The 19113-nt window shown below is 37.1% G+C and overlaps 1 protein-coding gene across 9 annotated transcripts in view; it reads right to left on the bottom strand.

The window, feature by feature from the left end:
• Positions 1 to 264: 264 nt before the first annotated feature.
• The window catches only part of ESRRG (estrogen related receptor gamma), a 547928-nt gene continuing 529079 nt past the window's right edge, over positions 265 to 19113 (bottom strand). For all 9 annotated transcript variants that reach the window (XM_019743279.2, XM_074317033.1, XM_019743599.2 and 6 more), the window contains 2 exons: positions 16154 to 16423; positions 265 to 4090 (listed from right to left, as the gene is read on the bottom strand). In XM_019743279.2, the coding sequence (XP_019598838.1) occupies positions 3846 to 4090; positions 16154 to 16423 (515 nt within the window). In that variant the 3' untranslated portion in view covers positions 265 to 3845. The remainder of the gene's footprint in view (positions 4091 to 16153; positions 16424 to 19113) is intronic.

The raw sequence follows: 19113 nt of genomic DNA, 5'->3' as shown, positions 1-19113 counted from the left end.
AAGTAAGAGCTATATAAAGGCTTGTCAGAATGAATTCTAATGTGCCACAAGACACTTTGCATACTCTTAAATATGCAAAATGTCTCTTGGCACCCTCGAATTCATTCTGACAAGCCTTTATATAGCTCTTATTTAAACTCCCACTTTATTTTTAGGGAACAGGTACTCAGAGATACTCTTTCAGTGGAAGCCACCAAGGGCAGTGTTGATTGATTTGGTTCTTTTCGTGGGGAAAATAAAGAAACACAATACAAAAGAGCGATCAAAAGTGGAAGCTTGTTTAATATTGCTCTACCATCATCCTGAAAGGCATAATAATTTGAGTTACACATCTGAACCGATTGGAGTTACAGAATCATATCTCCTTTTTGCATTTAACAATATATACAATATAAAATAAATACATTTACACAAATGGACATTGGCTGGAGCACACAGTATGGTACACATCACAAAAATATACAATTGATTGCTTTACAGATGTGAAGCCCATCTACAGCTATAGACATGGTTTTATTATTATTATTATTCTTTTTACTACTGTCTATAATGCAACTCCTGGATTATTATAAGCAGTTTAAATTTTTTTGTCCTTTTACGATCTTTGCACATAAGACTGCCATAAAATGTTTTCCTAGGCAGGTAAACAGAGACGCTTAAATAATTAAAATACAATCACCAACACCCATTTTCTCTTCTATAAGAAAAATAGCAGTTTTAAATTTTTTATATCTTTTATGTTATCATTTAAATGCAAAATAGTGGAATAAATACAACAATCTGATCTGATTGAAACACAAGTGTAACTGCAGGTAGTCACACAATCATATTGCTTTAAATAACGAACCAAAAAGAAGCAAAATAAAAATTAAAATCATGTGGCTAAAACATACACCTTTATAACTTTCCAAAACTTCACATTAAGTAAATGGTCTTGCTTGAAAGTTGAAACAACTTACCTCAAGTGAGGTTAAAGGTAAGCATTTACCCTAAAGGTCGTACAGTTCTTTTAGGTCTCCACTTAATTGTGTTTCCTATTGATGTGATAACTTGTTTTACTTAAACTGAAAGCTAAAAATTGTACTTCCTTCTCTTCACATATCTCCAGCTCCTGTTTTTCGTTGGTTGGCTCTTCCTTCTGAAGCCCAAGTACTTTAATGTGATACAGTAAAAACAACATATATGTTGTATATATTTTATTTATATATAGTGTGGTTGAACAGTAGCAACTTAAACCCTGCACAGACTTCCTGGAAAATAATCTTTTGAAACACTTACATATATAAATAATCTTATAGAATCAGCACCTTTTTTTCCCAGGAGTTGGATTTTCTGTTGTTATTTTTAAAGGGATGTGCCAATTTCTGAACTCCTATCACAGCTATAAATTTCAAGTTATTGACCATCTGAATGAATTGCTAATGATGATTTATCTAGAATCACACTACAGTCACTTCTCTACAGAGAAACCACAATCTACGATATAGTCCCAGATAGCTAATGATAGATACACAGTATTCCTAGCATGAGGTTGATGTAACATCAACCCAAGATATTTTGTTTAAAGCACACAAAGTAGCAATAGTTTTGGAAACGTGTCCGCACCAAAAAGTTTTGCAACAACACAGAGCGAGTTAATAACAACATCTGAGAGATGATTGAGTGAAAGCCATATATACAGCATTTAAAAATTAGACTTATCTATATTCTTGAAATATTCAAAGTTGTATTTCTAAGCTATACATTGGTATTCTATAATAAACCATTAAAGAAATGATTCCTTGTTTTGAAAATATTATGATGATTTTGATGTGTATCTGTTCATAATGAATACTTGGTTGGAGTTTTGATCTCTTAATTATTATTAGGAAGAACCTTATTACTGGTAAGGAATAGAATATACTACTGTAGTCTCCTGAGCAATTGTACATCCAATATTGTCTCTAATTCTACCCTGTGTCTAAAGCACACATCACAAGAATCCAAACACCACAAGAAGAACAAGACAACAGTCTCCGAATGCAACATAAAATTCCGAAAAGCACAGCAAACATGAAACATTGAAAAGCTGAACTACATTTCTTTTGTTTGTTAGGATTACAATTTTAATTACATCTGTGTACATAGAATAAGACTGTTCACATAGTACAGGGAGCAGCTACTAACACTGGTCCGTTGGTATAGCATTTGATGGAGGTTACTGTTTATTGGTTATTCAGCGACTCTAGATTTCGGGGGCATCTAATTGATTTCTTCATTAGATTACACCTCTTAACAGTCTGGAACCTGACTGACTTTCTTGCTGTGACAATACTGGTTGAAAAGCAGATATATTGGCTTAGCTCTTGGTAAAAATTGCAGATTAATTTAAACAAACATCCCTAAATGAATAAACTCATATAGATAGGCTTTAGAATTTGGTCAGGCGTCTGTTGTCTTTGATGATTTGTTGTTGTTGTTGTTGTTGTTCAAATTCTGGCATTTGTCTTATTGCCTTTTAAATGAATACTGGCTCACAGCTCCTCGGGGACAAGGTCTGTAACTTTGCAAACAGGCAGTAACTCGTTCCTAACCACCGCGGCAGCTAGAAATCATATGGCAACTGTACCTCCCAGGTAGAGGTGACTCCTGAAATTCTACGGATCTGGATTCCATGTGCAGTGCTTACATATGTGACTACCCAGAGTCACTGCAGGTGTAATCGAATCCTTTGTGCCGGTGAGCATTTAGGTAAACTGGAGCTCATGGTAAGAAACTGATGCTTGGGACCAGACTGGCACACAACATAAATTGCATCCGTGAGAATATGCACCTTCCCTTCAACTATTGCTTAAGTTTAATTCCCATATTAATAAATGGCTGAAAAGTGGTAAAGCTGGTACAAAAAAATCTCCATTTGTAAGAAGAAACAAAACATTTTTAAAAATCTTCCTTCAGGATTCATTTGTCCTTCATTAGTGTTCATAATTGTTCAAAGCCAGCACAAAATCGCAGTATTCGCATTCCTCTTAAGTATTGCATGAATGAATAAAGCTTAAACTATTCCCTGAAAAAGTTACATAGTAGCTAAACTAACAAATACCTGGAAGACTTGAGAAAACAATTAAGGAATCAGATGGCTATAACTGATCTAGATGGAAAAGCAATGGTAAGAAGCAGCCGATGCAATGTGTTCTTAAGTTGTCTAATTAGGGGCTGCTCCCATGAAATCTAATACTGCTCTCAGTCAATTCGTCTACGGCGCACTGCACTTTAGGTACAGTGGTTCTGTCTCTTTGATTCCTTAATCACTGGGGACATTATGGTTCACAGCAAGTTCACTGGCATCCATATTATGGATTTCCATCCTTTGGCAGGGCTGGCTTCCTATGCTCTTCCATTAGAGACCTCTTTTAAAAGTTCAGCAGCAGAAGGAAGGAAGAAAAAATTTTTCTTACCACTAGAGCTATTTAAACTTTAGAAGAAAGGGGAAGGATGAGACGAAAGGGAGGAGAGGAGAAGGAAGGGAGGGAGGGAGGAAGGGAAGAAAGAGAAGGAAATGAGAAAGAGAGGAAACCAGTAATCCCGGAAGCCAAGAAATGTGAGCTAGGAAATGTAAGGGAGGAAGGGGAAACAAAAGAGGAAGAGAAATGAGAAAGGAGAAGGACGTGATCCGGTGGAAAGAAATTCATCAGGAAGATACGGAGAACTCTGAAAGCTGCGTTAAATTCTTGCTGCTCAATCATCAGTGCAGTCTTTGTTGATTTTTGATGGTGTTAACTAAACTCTAAGTTTCTTCAACATCACTCTTGGGTTTCGTTTCCCTTTTTCGGCGTGCAGGAGAGGAAGGCCCAGGAAGCTTTTAGTCAGACCTTGGCCTCCAGCATTTCCAAAAAAAGTTTGTGCATGGGGACTTTGCCTTCGAGTTTGATGTTGTAGAAATGCTGCACCGCCTTGGTGGACGTCTGCCTCAGGAGGGGCAGTGTCATCAGCATCTTGCCAGCCCTGCGAGGGTCTTCCATATGCTGGCCAGCTTCGTAATCCTGTAGGGCCTCATGCAAGACATCCTGAAGCTTCTGGACGGCTTCCACATCTTCTATGTGCATGGAGTCTGTACGACAAAGCAACAAACAAACAGTAGTATTAGCGGTCATAAAAGCCAGTGCACCGGAAAGTCACGCAAGTTCCATAGTATCCTTGAACTTCTCTAGCGCTGAGCTGTGATTGGCTCAGAGTCTCATCTTTCCAAACTCTATTTTTTTTTTTTTTGGGGGGGGTCTAAATTTATCTACAGTAGACAATTTGCAATGCTGAATTAGAACACGGGTATTACGATGAAAGATCCATTATGTAAAATGTGTGTTGTTTTTTGGGGTGTGTTTTTTTTTTTTTTTTTCCCCTAATAATAAGGAGCAAGAGAAGACTTTATTTTAACAGATTACAATCTTGGTTGTTTTCTTCATTACCTCATTCATGTATTTATTGATTCATTCAACAATCATGGAAGGTCATCTACTAAAAGTTATTGCTCTAAGTGCTGTGGAGGTAAAGTTGTCCAAAATTCTGATCTGACCCTCAAAACGCTCATATTGCCCAAAAGGATGGAATAAAACTGATGACCAAGATTTTCAGAACTCTTAAATTTTAAGTAAATACACCAAATCGAACAGTGTTCAGTTGTAGACTACCCAGAAACCACCATAAATTACATATCCTTTTAGAATGTTTAGTGTACTATTATTCACAGTTCCTTAAAAGATCCTTACAGAGTCTGCCTCTTTACTGAAGTACAAAGGAAGCCTTTAGATTAATGAGTTCTGAACTATTTCTCACATTTGTGAAGGTGAACTTTGCCCTTCGGCGACTAATTTAAAAATCGAATTTGATCAAGCAAGGAAAGGGTTAACAGGGTTGCCACAATTATTCTTGTGAGAAATGTGAGATTGGGGGGGGGGTAGATTAAAGTTACTGCTAGAGCTCTAAAACAGACACTTAATTATATACAAGTTTGAATCATTTAGCACGTTTTATTGATTCTGATGACAGTTTATCTGTTAATTACACATAATGTGGTCTTTGGGGGAATAGCGCATGTTTAATAATTCTACTTCTCTGAGAACGCAGAGCTCCAAGATATATGCAGTTGGCCTCCTCTTTCATATAATTCAAATTTCAGAGCACATGCACAAAAAGAGAGACGAAATGAAATTTAAAATACAGTGGCTAAACATACTACCCCCCAAAAAATTATGGCAATGTCCTTAAAAGATTGACTTTCATTTATAAGCACTAATATCTTTTTTTTTAATTTATTTGTATTTTGTTTATTCTTGTTTTTCTTTTTGCATCATCACTGGGAATCATTACACCACATCACTGGTGAAGTGACCACCATTTATAGTAGGTCGTTCATGACACAGATCTTGGAAAGAATTTTGAATAATCTGGACTATGGGTGTTTATCGGTGTTTCCTGCGCAAGATGTGATTCCTGCCTGGAGGAGCCAAAAGAAGGAATATTTCCAGGTTGAAATGTCGATAGTGGGGCCCCGGAGTGAATGAAACTCAACACATTCCCCAACACACACCCTTGCCTTTGCCTATGGATTGTTTCTTTCTAGGCTTCTCTCCAACCTGGTTCCTGGATGGATGGCAATCCCATCCGCTTCCTGTGTGCCTGCTCCTTAAAACAAGCACACGTAATTTCCAAAGTCTTCTAAGGGTTGGTAATGTTAGTGACCAAAAACCAGTCACGGAGGCGACAACAACATCCTCTGGTGTCTTTTACTCTCTATTTTTGCACTTATATGCTGTCCGAGGAGGAAATGGCGGGCACAGACACACAGTAACAGTGTGTGTGCAGGGACACAGAAGATTGACCTTGTACCTTAAGGGAACTGAGATGAGATGGAGTCACCCAACCTGTCCTGGGCCTGAAAAGTAGCACTCAGAAGAAAAACAGAGGGCAATACATGGACGGGAAACATAGGAATCACATTCTTTACAGACAAAACAACTATTTTCCAAGCAAACCAAAAAAAGAAAAACCATCATAAATATACGATGTATGAAGAACCTGTTTCAGGTGACATCTCTAATGAGCACTTTATAAACACTGCCTCATTTCATCTCCCAGAAGCCCTGACAATTACATGGCACTGGGAGTAAGGGTCAGAATTAGGCTTAAACTCAGGTTTCTTTGAAATGCTTCCAGAATTTAACACTGACATGACATTTCCTTTAAAACGAAAATAAATGAGTTGAAATTGTCCTCTGAGCTCATCTCGTTTAACCTTCCATCTTCATCAGAAATCTTCTCGACAACATTTCTAATGAAGACATTCCACTTGACAAGGAACAGAACTAATTATTAGAAGCATCTTCCTATTTTCCCAAATCGGTCTCCAATTTTCATCCTTTGGTCCTGGATCTAACTACTGGAACAATGCAGGGCAGATTTCCTTCCTCCACATGGCAGATCTTTTGCTTCAAGTCAGCCACAGTCACCTCAGCCCCCACCCCAAGTTTTGCCTTCCCCACTACTCTTGCCCAGCAGGAGATATATTATAGGGTGTCACAGGAAATGAGGCGAGAACAAATAGCAAAGTGATACGCTCACAAACAGCAATTAAGACTTCAAACTATTCTTTAAAGGCTGTGATTTAGCTTGTGAGATTTAAAAATGATTTAATCAAATTACTATGATAATTTAACTTCCCATTTACAGAAAAGATTCTAACTCATTTTAGCTTTACCCATTCTCAGATCTGCTAATACTTTAAATGCAAACTCACTAAATCTGCAACATTTAATTAGACCATGATTCAGCTGGCAGACTTCTGAAGAAAATATTAATCTCCATTAGAGAGCCTAGTTCAAGTTCTGATTCTGTGGCTTTAACCTCTATTTTATTCTTTTGGCTAAACTTACATATTTATGCCAAGCTCGATAGAACTGGCATTAAGTGATATAATCATTTAGCTTTGGTGGTTGTTGACGATCTTTTTAACTTTATATTTTAAAGGAAATAGTTCCAGTATTTGCGCTAATGGGAACCAACTAAACTTAATGCAAATCATAGGTTTATGAACTAACTAGATGAGGTAAGGCTATACTTTTCAAATTCTGGGTAAGTTGTTAAAAATCAAAAACAAAACAAAACAAAAAAGATGCCTGGGCCCAAGCCCAGACCTATTAAATCAGAAAATTGGGTCTGGATCAGGATATGAGTTTGTTTTGTTTTGTTTTGTTTTGAATTGAGGTAACTTAAAGCCATGGTTGAGAACTATTGAACGAGACAATAAAACAAACATGCTATTTTAAGATAATCGAGATTTCAAAAGATCACCAGAGTTCAAATGATGCATATGTTATCACCCATAGATTAAGTTTTAACACCTAATAATAAATTAGTACCCATCTGTTAATTTCCGATATTTTACTCTGTTTAGTGGGATCAGAAAGGAATGTGTGTAGTTCAGATCGTTGACTTTGGGAAGATAAAGATAAGTATCCTCGTACTGAGAGCTGCAAAATTCAGTGAGACTTAACAGCCATTACAAAAGAGGCTTTTCTTTTTTACATCTTACCTGGAGTAAAACACTGCCCTTCTCAGAGTAAACATATTAATTATTGCGGGCATAGGCGGGGCTCCTCCAAAATGCCCAAGTTCCATTTGGGAATGGTCTTGAGGACTCACTTTTGGCAATCGTTTCTCAATGGTGCTAAATCTCATTTTGAGGGTGAGATCGAATATTATAAATAAAGTATATTCGGAGTCATAACATAATCCCACATTTAGAATAACCTTTTCTGTGGAACACAGGCACTGATTTTCTTTAGTGTTTGTAAGCTGCCTACATGAAGAAGGGTAGGAGGGGTGGAACCAATGGGACTCTCCAGTTACTAAAAGAATGAAACACAATATGATGGAAAAGACAGAGAAGTAAGCAAATTCTCTAAAAGAGAATTGTGTCTCAAAATTATTTTATGCAGTATACGCGTATAAGGAGTCCAACAGAGCAGTCATTGGGGTTGCAAGGAGCTGGGATACTGGTCAACTGCCATGAAACAGAGGCTCATGATCTACGTGGATAGGTGGCCCTGCATGTTTAAAACATTGTGCCAGTCATGAAGTTTAGATTCAAAATAGGTAAGACTGGATTCTAGGAAGATGGCAGTGGTGGCAGGAAAATAATCTGTCTCAATTTGCATGTAAAAATCAAGAGCAGAGAGATGGCAAAACAAAAAAGCCACTGATTACACTTACACAAAAAACAGGTGACACGGTATCCCCACGACACATATATACACAGTATCAGGATTAGTATGTGTTTGTGTTCCTACCTCCGTCCACTGAAGAGGCCTAGGAAGAATGGCCAACCCAGGATTGCAGTAATGAGTAAGGAAAAGACTAGCACCCAGGATGGAATTACATTCCAGGCACTGGCCAGGAAATGTTTAAGATGAGTATAGAACTCCCTGCCAAGGCAGAAGAAAGGCATTATCTAAACTATAAGTCACTCAGAAACACTCCAGAAGGCAACCCGAAGACTGACCCAACATGGGGCAAAGACTAAAGAAAATCAATACCTGTGACCCAAAGTAACCGCCCCCAAATGGGACAATTTCCCAGCGTCAAAAAGTATTATAATTGTAATTGATTGAAATTCATTGAATATGTTTAAATACATGTGTTTATAATGACATTAAAAAAAAAAGACAGGGCACCGATTCTTTATCTTGGAAACTGGTGAAGAAACAGGAAGAATCAAGCATTTAACCTACTTTTGTGCTATACAAATTGTATCACTGTAGAGCAAATAAGGACGAGTGAAAGCATCACTTTATATAAGTATGCCAGCTCTTGAGTGAAAAAAGAAATAACAGAATTACAAATCACCATTTTTGCAACCCGCGGTGATGAATGGATTTAGGTTATGAGTGGCAACAGCCTCCATCATCACAAAGAGAGACCACCAGACATTACGTGTCTCCCAGGGTGTACACACCACCTGCAGGTACCACAGGGATTGCACCCAAGTGTGATTCAGTCTCTGGACCCAGAGGCCAATTTGCACAAAATGCAAAGGGCAGAGAAGCATGGCGAACTGCACCTAATGCATGCAATCTACAAAGTACACACTGACATCTTCGACATGGAAGAAAATAAAAATGAAAGAGGAAGTTTTAAAGGAGACTTAAAATTGCATCAGAAAAAAATAAATAATGGATAAGACTAATCTATCATGTCTGGGGATATACATTTAGAAATAAAACCATTATGAAAGATAAGGGAGTGATGACTATAAAAGTCAGGACAGGACAGTGGCTACTTTGGTGGGAAGGGCTGGAGACACAGATAAGATACACGGAGGGGGTTCCTAGGATACCTCAGCAAGTTTATTTCTTCATCTTGCTTACATACTCATTGTGGTGGGCTGGAAAATGGGCCTTCAGTGAAATCAAAATTGTCCTAAGATGGAGGCAGAGGAAGAAAAAGGCAATGTCACCTCAGGAGCAACATGCCACACTGCTAATTTTGAAGATGGAGGAAGGTGCCATGACCCAAGGAATGCAAGGGACCCTGCTCTAGAAACTGGGAAAAGCAAGGAAACACCCCCAAGGACCTCCACAGGGGCGGCGACCCTGCTGACACCTTGTCTTGAACCCACGGAGGCTGACTATGGACGTCCAAGCTCCAGAAATGGAAGAGAATAAATATGTGCCATTTAAAGCCACCAAGTTGTGGTAACTGTAGAGCAGCCATAGGAAATGTATTTAAGTTATACATTTTATGTGTGTGTTTTGTTTTTAATCTGTGTTTTATTTCACATCAAAATAGAGATAGACAGGAGACAGAAGGAAATAGAGAGGGAGTGAGGAACTTCTGATAGAATGGTGCCTTCTAGAAAGTATCCAGTCAAGGAGAATCCCCATCAAGACTGTAGAAACACTTGGCAAAAATACCAAGGTGTTCACATGTCGAGTAGGGAGTTGTACCAAAGACCTGTTAGGTCTTTTCTAATCTAGAGAAGGTATAATTCTAATATTAAAAATAGTAATAATTCTGATTTTGTGCTTAACCATAGTGAGAAGAACAGAACTTATGAGTTTACAGCTTTCCATTAAGACACACTTACCGTGTTTCCCCGAAAATAAGACCTAGCTGGACCATCGGCTCTAATGCGTCTTTTGTAGCAAAAATTAATATAAGATCCAGTCTTATAGTAAAATAAGACCCGGTCAACACTGGGTATTATATTATATTATATTATATTATATTATATTATATTATATTATATTATATTATATTATACCCGGTCTTATATAAGACCCAGTCTTATAGTAAAATAAGATGGGTCTTACATTAATTTTTGCTCCAAAAGACGCATTAGAGCTGATTGTCTGGCAAGGTCTTATTTTCGGGGAAACATGGTATTTTGGGGGAAAGCTGTTTTCCTCATTTCTTGCTCCGGCTATCAAGCCAGCCTTCTACGTATACATTTATATCAGCCACACAAATCACTCTTCTGCAGGATTTACATAAAATGTTGAACCACAGAAAAACCTTGTGGCCTGTATTTTCTTTCCTCCAGGCTTCTCTCACAAATCCCAAATTATTGCTACCATTGTTATGTTTCCCTTTCATAATGGGATTTCCTGGCTGGGTCTTTTCAATTTCCCTACAAGTACTGAAGGCTTTCTCTCTCCCTCCAGTGTGTTACACTCTTCTAGGCTCTTTCTAACTCCCTTTACTAGAAGTGATACAGACAATTATACTCGCTAAGTGAATGTTGATACCAACTTGAGTGGTAAATATGTCAACCTGCCACAACATCAGAAATGATTTGTACCACGCTGATGACCTTTTGTAACCGCACGTTATTATCTTACGACCTGTAAATGAAAATGTTACCTCCTTAGAAGTAACGCAGTTGCTAAGTAGTTTATATGCTATTACCCAGGTTGGAAGTACAGCTAATACTCGAAGTAAATCTTTCCTATACTACGCTCCATGCTAAGTAACATTGAAGAACCAGCTTTTGCTTTTTACATACAAATTTGAACTATCATAATTTGTAGGAAATATAAGGGTTGAATTAAATTAAAAAAACAACAACCCTAGTATATCAATTTAAATAAAATGAAAATTATCCAAACAGGGCAGATTTGAGCAAAAACCAAAGAAAAACAGACTAGGAGGTGGAAAGTCAAAATATCGATTTCTTATTTACCTGATAGTATTAATTACAGTTTGATCTGGGTAAAAGTTAAGCATAAATATCCACCCGACACAAAAGACCTACCCATATTTATTTCTTAAAATACACTATAATAAACGTCTTGTCTCCAATTATTTTTGTCCTTTCCCTGGGTGGTGGTCTACTACTATAACTCCAGGAAGATAGCAAGATAAAGGAAGTGGACACAAAATTCAAAATTGAATTAAAAATACCGGTTGAGGTTGGCAGATGTGAAATTTCAATGACTAAATTCTTCTGCACTGACACTTGCAAAGACATAGCATAGAGTTATTTGTGGAACAGAAATAGCTTATTGATAACAAGGGACAGAAGGTCCAACCCTCTGCCTCAAAGGAGCCACACATCTTTATCAGCTCACTTACTTACCTGTAAAATGGCATCGGACACATGTATCTCACAGACATGTTTTGGAAATCAAATGAGATTCCCAAGAGAAGGCAAAAAAAAAAAAAAAAAAACAGCCGCCGGGAAGATTCTAAAACAAAAATACTCTCTTGACCAATAGCTACAACAATTACCAGAATATTAAATCAGCCAATTTAGCCAAAATCTCAGTAAACTGTTTGAGGGTCCCCTTTAGTAGCTACTAAAGAACTGAAAGGTTTTTTTCACTTTTACACCAGGTGTTCAGATCTGTGAAGATGTTAATATTTCTACACTACAAATTTATCACAAATACACACCCCACACAAAATATATGACCCACTCACCACCCTCACTTAAAAGTAACTGGCGTAAAAATTTTAGGCCAGTTAGAAAAGATGAGACATTATTTAATTTACCAGCCTCATTTTACAGACAAGAAAACAGTTATATGGCTAAACCATGCATTCTCAAATGAGATAAAGTTTAGAATTGAAGAGTAGAAGAAAAATCTCTCCTTAGATAAAATTTATATATATATCTATATATATATATATATATATATATGTATAAGTATACATATTTATACATTGAGATATAGAGATACATAGTATACGTGTGATATTAATATTTCATTGGGGAAACCATGTTTTAAAAGACTATCTTTAAAGGTATAACGAAAAGAGAATGAGAAACACTAATCCAAACCTTTATGAAAGTCCAAATATTCTGATTAAATATTCCCCCCCATCTCCTACAACAATCATAAACTTTCTATCCTTGAAATTACTCCACAATTCTGAACGTACACCGTTGGTCCTCAAGAACAAACTACTGTCATGAGGTGGTTATAATTACTTAGGAATTAAAATTGATGACCTAAATATTACTTGCAGCTTAATATCAATAGACGCTATTATTCTAGAACAACTGTGTGGAAGTAAAATCTTAAACTGCTTTAATCTTCCACTATATAAAAATGAGTATATTACCTTGGGGCCAGTGATAATAGCCTCAAACAAATTCTTAGACATAAGAATCAATAAGACCAATCGAGAGAATAGAATTGCATGATATAATCTTACCCCAAATGCTTGTAGTCATATTTCATTGTATTTTCCAATGAAAGCATAAAATTAATTACAGACTCATAGAATTCCCCATATGGAAAAAAAATTCTGGGGATCCGTCTATCCTCTTGATGTGCACATGAGAAAACTGGAACCTAAAATTACAACATTTAAAACGGTGACCTAGATTTTTCCCTTTTAAATTAGATCCCACCGAGATGTATCAGGAATGCATTCATTGCTCAACAGATTGTTGGCACTCAAATAAGAGAACACGTAGTTTACTGAGTTTTCTTACCTTCAAAAAGAACTGGAGCAATTATTTAGGGTTCCACATATTTGAATATAAGAGTTACAGTATTAGTGCATGAATTAATACTGTAACATATATATTATGTGTATATATATAAACGAACATAAATATAAACATAAACACACACACGGGTGCCAAAAAAATGTATACAAGTGGACACGTTAGTCAACGTTGCTCAAGCAGTAGTTCGCCATAATCACAAGTGGCGCTGATGGTAACCACTTTGAGCATCTCTTGTAATTGCAGAAGTCAAATGTGAGTTGTATCCATCTTTGTTATTGGTATATATTGAGTATTACAATGCTAATAGTCTTTTTCCTTTCTTAAATTGTGTATACATTCTCTCTCTCTCTCTCTCTCTCTCTCTCTCCATATAACTGGAGATAGGGACTACACTTCCACTGGTGCTCTCGAATTACAAATATTCCTGAATTCATATATGACAGAAACATAGCAACAAAAAATATGACAGCCATTATTGGGAAGCCAATTCCTGTTTCCCAAGCATAAGCACAACATTTATAATTGGATGTTTTTTCAGATGTTTAAAATAAGCTGAAATTTAGATTAATGAGACAATGGTTGTTCACACTTAAACTATGCAGGGAATGCTAAGAGACCTATAAATAACACTAAAATAATTGTTCGTTTTTGTTTGTTTGTTTTTTGCACAAAAAGTCACTTACTGTTGATCTGAAATTTGTAAATACTAAAAGACGACCTATGAGCTTTTTAGGGTGTCTGAAAATTATTAAAGCATTTTCATATTGATGTATTTATGAGCAGTTTAAGAATCACTGGATTTAAGCAAGCTCGAATCTTACAACTTTATCACTGTCCTCCAAATAATGGTAAAAAAAAACAAAACAAAACAAAAAACAGAATGAAATGGCATCATACTGACAGTATCGAATTAAATGACTTTCTGAGTCATTTATCCCAAACTAAAATGGTGGGGCTCAGAGGTCGGGTGGACAAAAAGAAAGCCATATTTATACAACATAGGAAACACAACTTAGAAATTTTAAAGGTCCTTATCGTACTTAATCATTTCTCCTTTATTATGGACTCTGACTCAATTAATTTCTCTTGGGAATCAGAGACTAAAAGACTGTTAAAATAACTTGCAGACAATTTTTGTTACATGGAGAAATTTATGAGAAAAAGTAATACTAAATACTATGGTACAGGAAAACAGGGAGGGCTTGTTAACTATTTCTGGCTTTAAACAAAATAAAATTAACTAGTTCTTTAAATACGCTCTAATCACCAGTCACTGCTCTAAAGTAGGTCACTTCCTCCTCCTAACAGAAGAGTACGTGGGATTCAAATATGTATCAAAATATTAATGATTATACTTCCAAACAGCAGAGATAGAAATGCTGCTAGTAATTAATTCAGGCACTCTAAATTATAACCCATAGCCAGGAAGTATGCCTCTAAACATCTAAAATTACAAAATTTTAGCAATTTTGATGACAAAATTTTGCATTGCTCAGCATTCACGAGTGGTTAATAATAATAATAAAAAAAATCGGAAACATAAAAGATATGAAACATACTTGCTGTACTTTATAAATAATTAACCAAGTAAATGTTTTAAATTTGAATTACTGTCTGATTACCAACTACAAATTCTTCCCCAAATCTTTTATCTAATTATGAGAGATGCTGTAATGCGAAGTCTGGGCAAGCTAATAAATTCTCAGAAAAGTTCGATCCCATCTCCCACTTTGGTTTTCTAGAGAGCAGGACGAGGGGTACATAAGGGTTTGTAACAACAATGCCATTTGCCATAATGAGTCATATTTTTACAGTTTCACAGGGGAGTAGGAGAGAAGTAAATGGAGGGATAAGGAAGACGGGTAATTTCACACAATTAAAAGTGTGAAATGCTAAACTCCATTAAAAAGACAAATAGGAAAGTACAACTTCATTGTTGAAAACAATTTCCCTCCTATCAGTCCGAGGATTCATGCATCAATATTGTAGATGAACTGTTAATTACAAAATCAATTAAAAATTATTTCTAAAAACAGTCACGCATCCCTGGCTCTCATGGGGGCAATTTGGGCAGAAGGTCTCATCTCGCTAGGACTGCGCCAAATCACAAAGTCGTCATCCACAACTAAGCAAAAGCAATCTGGTTTTTCATTTTTCAGGGCGGCTGAGCCCAGTCTGAGATTGATCGTCACATATGGCCCCAGAAAACAAACTGTCAATACCTTGAATGCTGCAGAATTTGAACAAATAGCCGTCCGCCCATTCAAGCCACTCATTGCATCCCATTTAACAGATTTTATTGACAGTTTCCTTCTTGTAATTAAAGGGAAAACTACTGGCCGGCAACCAAGATAAAGTTCAAAGATAGGGTCAAAACAAAAGCAGATGGAGAGGCCTGGTGTAACTGTCAGTGCCACGTAGCATCAGAGCATGTTATTGACACGCAGGTATCTAATGATCGACGCGTCAGTCATTAAGGAGGGATCTATCCGGAACTTTATGCAAATGCAGAAACAGACTTAAGACCACAATAAAGCATTCGGAGAGGCACAGGGGGAAAAACAACAAAGCGCCAACGATTTTTACTTATCAGAGGTTGCTCCCTATTTTAGTACGTTTCAGTTCAAATGGAAAGACTGTTTATTCCCATAATTCTTAAGCCTTACTGCATGGGTAATACCTTGGAGGGAAACACTCCCTCAGCAGAATCTGACTTCTAGAGAGTGCCAGAAGGTAAGAAAACAGAGTACTCTTTGATAACCAAAATTAAAAACAGCACTAACCAGCGTTTTCCAATTGCCAGAGTTACGTTTTTGAGGGGGAAAATGGTTTGTATGCATTTGTAATTCATTCTTGTTTTCACTTGTGCATACAAGACCATGGAGGGGATTTTGTCCCAAGAGTGTCCCTTTACATTACAAATTAATAAATGCATTAGGTGGTAAAAGGTCCACAACTTCCAATAGGCAAATATCATAGAAAGAATTCCCTTTAAATTGATTTTTTTCTTATTTCTCACTTTTCACTAGAAAGCTATCATGATTCTAACTTTGCTGATCCGTACAGAATTTACAACTAGCAAATCTCTGAAGAAGTTAAGGGAAAGGGGAGAAAGTGACATATTAAAAAATGTAACAGCGACCATGTCAATATGCCAACCTGAATTAGCAAGAGCGATCGCTTTGAGGGTGACAAATTCTTCTTTCTCCAGCTTCATGCTTTTGTACTTCTTTACCAGCTGCAGGATAGCGTTATTTAGGTCAAGAAGGCCTGCTAATTTGGACTGGTCTTCATCCATTATATAATCGTCTGCATAGACAAGTTCATCCTCAAAGGAAAGGGACCGGTATACGACACCAAGGATCAAAATTTCCATCCACGCACTCTGCAGGAGGCTCATCTGGTCCGCCAGGGACAGTGTGGAGAAGCCTGCATGGGAAGAGGGGCAGATCGAGTTACTCTAAAGCCATCATTTCATAATGCAACACTAGCCTTCTACGGCGCTTGGCCTCTGCGTTTGTGCCCCAAATTATGCTGAGCTGCGAAGAGATGCTCTTAATGTTCCCCTGATCACTCTGCGAGTAGCAAAGCAAAAGCCACAGGCCAGCTTCCACTTGGTGCTGTTACCTCTAGGTTTCCTAGACACCGATGAGGGGAATGTGATAAAGAAGTAGTCTGGTGTCTTTCGCTGGAGAATAAAATACCACATACATTTCTGGCTGACGTCTTAACGACTGTCTTACAGGAAATCAGATTTGCAACCTCGTCTTTAAAAACTACTATTCATAAACAACGTAAAAGGTTTTAAAAAGGAAAAAAATACAAGAAAACAAATAATTCAGGTCATACAGTAGAGTGGAATTTGGAAACATTTCTCTATAATAAAGCACCATGAGTGAGGAGTATGCTTCCACCCAAAACAGCCTTCCTGATTGGATATTTGTCCCCACTGATACGTAACATGAATTCCTTTCGAAAGCGGTATTGGTGTAAAAGAGAGCGGAATACTTACCATCCAAGCCTTCTCATCAAGTAGAAAAGCAAGTTTGTTCTTGGGATTAAGAACCAGTTATTTAAAAAGTTAAATATGGAGGCAGTGGGGTTTGGTGGGTAAGATAGAAGCAGGGCTGGACCCTGAATTTAAATTTTGGCTTCACTGAGCTACTTAGTGGCTGTTTCACTTCGAGCAACACAATTTAATTGTACCTTAACATTTGTTTTTGAAAAAAAAAAAATAATAATCCAACAAAACACGTATTTGTAATATGCATTCAATGAGTGCAGCTATATTGTATATTATTTTTGTCTCAAATATCTGGATGACTGCTTCAACTGTTTACTAAAAATCTGGTCTGCACTCACACATACAGGCTTACAGTCCCTTCTGAGCTTGGAAAACCATATGCCAAAAAGAAAAAAGAAATATATATATATATACATACATATATACATATATATGTAAGAAAATGTGGTTCAGTGAAGTGGTACAATAAACATACTTAAGAATAAAATGTATATATTTATAGCTTAGAGGGACCAGATCTAAATTATAAAAGAAATTTAAGGAACAAGGTCTTAGGAAATACACCTGATAATCAGCCACATACTTTTTCCAAGAGTCCTAAAAGAGAAATGTTTCTTAGAATCTCGCTTTCATTTCCAAGGTTATCCCCAGGAATTCCAAGGGTGAACAACCACGCCTATGGTCTTTATGACAATGAGAACCACGATTTAAGCTACTGCCACCAGTAATTCTATAGAAGGAGGAAACTGTTAATAATGCAACTTATACGAGCTATTTGTACTCCTCTTCGAAGCCCCACCACCCAAATTGTTAAATATCCATGGCCGCCCAACCTTCTTAGGCTCTTGCTGTGGTCACTGCTGTCATTTTTATTTATATCAAGTTGTTCATATCCCGTGTGATATTAGGAACTACATACAGCACAATAAGGAAAAGGAGATTTCCTGGCCTGTTCGTGAAAACTAGTAGTTTGCCACTTGGCACCATTAACTAGAAGTGTTAATAAAATCATCAAGAGGGATTAGTCGAGCTGTTCTGAAGAGGGTCTTCGAGCATCTGTAAAAAGCATTTATTTCATTGCCTTTCAAGCTGCAGACATTACTTGACAGAACTTCTTTTGGACTGGCTGTTTAAGTCCTGTCTTTTTCCTTTTTTCCATTTGTTTTTTTTCATTGCAATATGGGCTTACATTAATAACTCTCCTCTTAGAATTAGATATAACAATTGGTAACATTTTAAACAGTGATTCAGAAGAGAAAAATAACGATTTGGTCCGAGTAGGTCTGGCAACATTTGCCTTCAATTTTCAGAATGTTATACTTACAACCAACAAACAAACAACAAGCAATATTGTCTTTTTCCTACCCCACCTCCTCCACCCCCCAAGAAAAAAGATGCAATGCACAGCCAAATATCAAATTCAGGAAAAGGGACGAAGGAGGAATTTCTCTTGGAAATGAAACAGACAAAATAATAATAATAAACGATCATCTAGGAAGTGATGAGCAAAAAGGCATTTTCAATTCACCTTAGTTTTCCTCTCCCTTTTCACGCTCCCAGCAGCAGTTTTTCTGCAGTGGCAGATGGACAGGGCCTGCAGCCCCTTCCTGTGACAGCCCTATTCTCCCTCCCAGACACTGCTGTTAGTAAATAGATTTACACATTCTCCAATCTCCACACATCTTTCTGCCGAATAATTAAAAGCAGGATGATTAGTTTATTGAGTGGAAGGAGGAACTTTTTTATTGAGGTCCATCCACGATTTTATCAGGGCCAGCACTTTTACGGTTGTCAGGAAGGTGCAGGCATCCAATTTTTCTTATCTGCCTGATTAATACAAACGCTGTTTCAGGACGCATTAATTAACAGATACAAATCTGCGTTCTCATGGAAGGATCAATACGGAGAAGAAAAGAGGCATCAATGTGAATTTAGTGCTGATGATGGAGAAGACACGCTATTGACGTTTACGTGCACGGAAACTTTAAAGTTGCATCGGGGCCCTTTTGTCCCTGCGATTTACAAATGAACAATTTTTCACCCAGAACAACGTCTCACACATTTCTTTTGGAGGCTGAATTCTGCAAAATAAAAT

This window comes from Rhinolophus sinicus, linkage group LG12 (assembly GCF_036562045.2).
Source record: "Rhinolophus sinicus isolate RSC01 linkage group LG12, ASM3656204v1, whole genome shotgun sequence".
NCBI lineage: Eukaryota > Metazoa > Chordata > Mammalia > Chiroptera > Rhinolophidae > Rhinolophus > Rhinolophus sinicus.
This window is presented reverse-complemented; position numbering and strand designations above follow the sequence as displayed.